The sequence below is a fragment of the Microtus ochrogaster genome (assembly GCF_000317375.1).
Source record: "Microtus ochrogaster isolate Prairie Vole_2 chromosome 6 unlocalized genomic scaffold, MicOch1.0 chr6_random_2, whole genome shotgun sequence".
NCBI lineage: Eukaryota > Metazoa > Chordata > Mammalia > Rodentia > Cricetidae > Microtus > Microtus ochrogaster.
Genome location: NW_004949095.1, coordinates 6,568,197 through 6,571,002, shown reverse-complemented (window position 1 = coordinate 6,571,002; position 2,806 = coordinate 6,568,197). Strand labels below are relative to the sequence as shown.

Below are 2,806 nucleotides of genomic sequence, written 5' to 3'. Positions count from 1 at the left end.
CAGATGGATCTGCTGTAGTGGGGACAGTCTCAAGCAGATGGATCTGCTGGAGTGGGGACAGTCTCAAGCAGACCTCCCCCTTCTCAGCCACATTCTGCTCCAAAAGCACAAAGTCCAACATGTCCAGTTCTGGAGGATTGCTGTGCAAAACAACAGCTCTTGCGCAATCAGGCACTGTGGCAAAGGTAAGGTCTTTGGAACCAGGTAAACCTGAGCCAGTCATGACCCCATTCCTCATTACCTCCATAACTGAGCCATTTTTACACCTCGGTACTTCTGTTTCTGTGCCTGCAAAAGCAGGGATAATAACTCCTATCTCCATGAATGAAACCAGCTGCTATGTATCAGATCGTTTATGGGTGAAGCACACTGTAGATAATTAGTAAACTATCATCCATGCCTCATCTGGAAAGGTAGTGAGTGCTACATTCCCAGGTAGGCCTCAACAGCCCACTCCCAACCCTTAGGACTCTGGGGCATAGAAAGAAGCCTGTCACAGAGAGTACCTTACCGTGGCTGCTTGTGGAATCCTTCCCGACATGAGCTGGAAGAGGGTCTGCAGGGGGTCGTTAAGTGCCAGCGTGCTGGTGAAGCTGTGAGCAGAGAGGAGAGTCAGCGAGGAGTCAAGCCCAGAGGTAACCCATCACCAGTACGCAGGCCTGAATATTCCACTTGACAGGCACTTCCGTTTTGGAACGCAGGCTTCTCTCTGCCCTGCTGTGCCTTGTGGCCTTTTACAGACGATCAGCCACATCTTTAACACATCACACTCCCCCAAGTAGACTTCATTTTTCCAGGAGACTTTTTTGGATTTTTTTCCCTAATGCCCTGATTTTTGAGTAGGCACTTCTAAATGCCTTCTATGAGCGAGCTGACCTGCCACATCTCTAGGTCATCTGGGTAGCCCCGCAGTGAACATGGAAGCTCTTCTCCATCGGCCCCTCCTTCCCAGCCACCCTCAGTTCCTCCTCACCAAACCCATCCCACTAAGCATCATTTTTCCAGCTCATCTCGAGCCTGGGTCTGGAGAGCCTTGACTCACAAGCACTAAATAGCCATTTTCAATAACCAAAGAGGCGTAGAAGAGGGACCAGAAATGAGCCTGCTGATGACAAACTGTGGGATGTGCTTAACAAGGATTTAATAAGCTCTACAGCTGATTTGAGATTTAAGCACACTCAGTAAGAGACATTTTTCACAATTCACTGGGCCCCATCAAAAATCAATGGCCCAAGGCAAAACTCTGTAGCAAAGATGTATGCTTCAGCGCGGGGATGTGGGATGTTCATTTCCAAAACCCAAAGGGAAAATCGTCCCTCAGATCACCATCTTTTGCTTAATAGCGCCCTTGTCACGGGAGCCCGGCACACTTGGCGTTCCAGACAGCAGCGTGCCCACCACTCTAGCCTAGGGCCATAATGGAGAAAGGGTAACATCGCTTGTGCCTGGAAAGATGGAGTTAAGGTAATAAGGAGTCTCTCTGAGACCATCATGAAGAACAAACCACCAGGCAGTGTGGCTGCCAACAGGAACACAGAACTTAAAGCAGAGGGTATGCCCCCTCAGCCAACTCTCTACCCAACAGCATTTATGGCCAAGTCAGCCTAGGTTCAGAGGGTTGTCTCCACAGCCTCAGCCAGCCCTAGAAGGTAAAATGCACAAGGCCATCTTTGTCAGACTCTGACCCAAACCTGTTCTTACAGGAGGCCTCCCCCTCACTCCTGCCACCCATGATATGCAGGAGTGTGGCAGACTCACATAGAAACTCCCCTACAATGTCCACCTAGGCCCATCACCTCCTCCACACTGACTCCCCACTGCTACATGTCCCCCCAATTACCACAGGCTGTGTGCTGTGCTCCTGTCCCTACCTTATGTTGGCTTGGTCGTTCTCCAGGGTCTATCATGGCACCTGGTTCACTGTCAGCTGTGATTCCTTACCAAGTACGCCTCTTCTCTCAATAGTCCCAGCCCAATTAATGCCTATCCTACCATGGCTCATATACATGCCATACCAGCTCCTATCCTACCAGCCCCTCAGAAGCCACAGCCTCGGTGCAAGACCAAGCCCTGGACTCTTTCTTAAATCATAATCCCCTTGCCTCCAGGCTCCATCGGCTACACTTAAGTGATCCCCCACCCTTCCTTTCCTAATGAAACTGTCTAAAGCAGCCCCTCCCACAGAGGACTACAGTGTAGAATATTCAGAATTCTCAGAAATTCTAGTGCCTGAGGAATTTTGCCAAAAATGTTTCATTCCATTTAAACAGGTTTGAAGAATGCTTCTTTGCCTAAGTTATAAGAATCTATGGCCAGTGAAATTGCTTAGTAGGTAAAGCTACTCTCTGCCAAGCTTGATGACCTAAGTTTGAATGCCCTGGATCTACATGATGGAAGAAGAGAATTAACTCCCACAAATATTTCTCTGGCCTCCACACATAGTCTGTGGCACACGCACACACACACACACACAGAGAGAGAGAGAGAGAGAGAGAGAGAGAGAGAGAGAGAGAGAGAGAGAGACATGCAAAATAAATAAATAAATAAATGTTTAAAAATGAAGAATCTTGAGAACTGAGCATGAAGGTAGTATGCTTATAATCCCGGTACTTGGGAGGTTGGGGGACAAGGAGAATGAGCAGGAAGAAGAGAGGGGAGCAGAGGGAGAGGAAGAGAGGGAAGGGAAGAGGAAAGGAGGGGAGAGGGTAGGAAGAAAGGAGAGGGGGAGGGGATGGGAAAGAGGGAGGAGAAGGGGGAGGAGAGAAGAGACTAGGGGAGGGGGATAGAGGGAGAGGGAGGAGAGGGG

At 49.3% G+C, this 2,806-nt stretch overlaps 1 protein-coding gene across 1 annotated transcript in view; it reads right to left on the bottom strand.

Moving 5' to 3' along the window:
- The window catches only part of Sec16b (SEC16 homolog B, endoplasmic reticulum export factor), a 44,366-nt gene that overhangs the window by 25,215 nt on the left and 16,345 nt on the right, over positions 1-2,806 (bottom strand). The window contains exon 12 of the mRNA XM_005363929.3: positions 512-593. Coding sequence (XP_005363986.1) covers positions 512-593 — 82 coding nt within the window. The remainder of the gene's footprint in view (positions 1-511; positions 594-2,806) is intronic.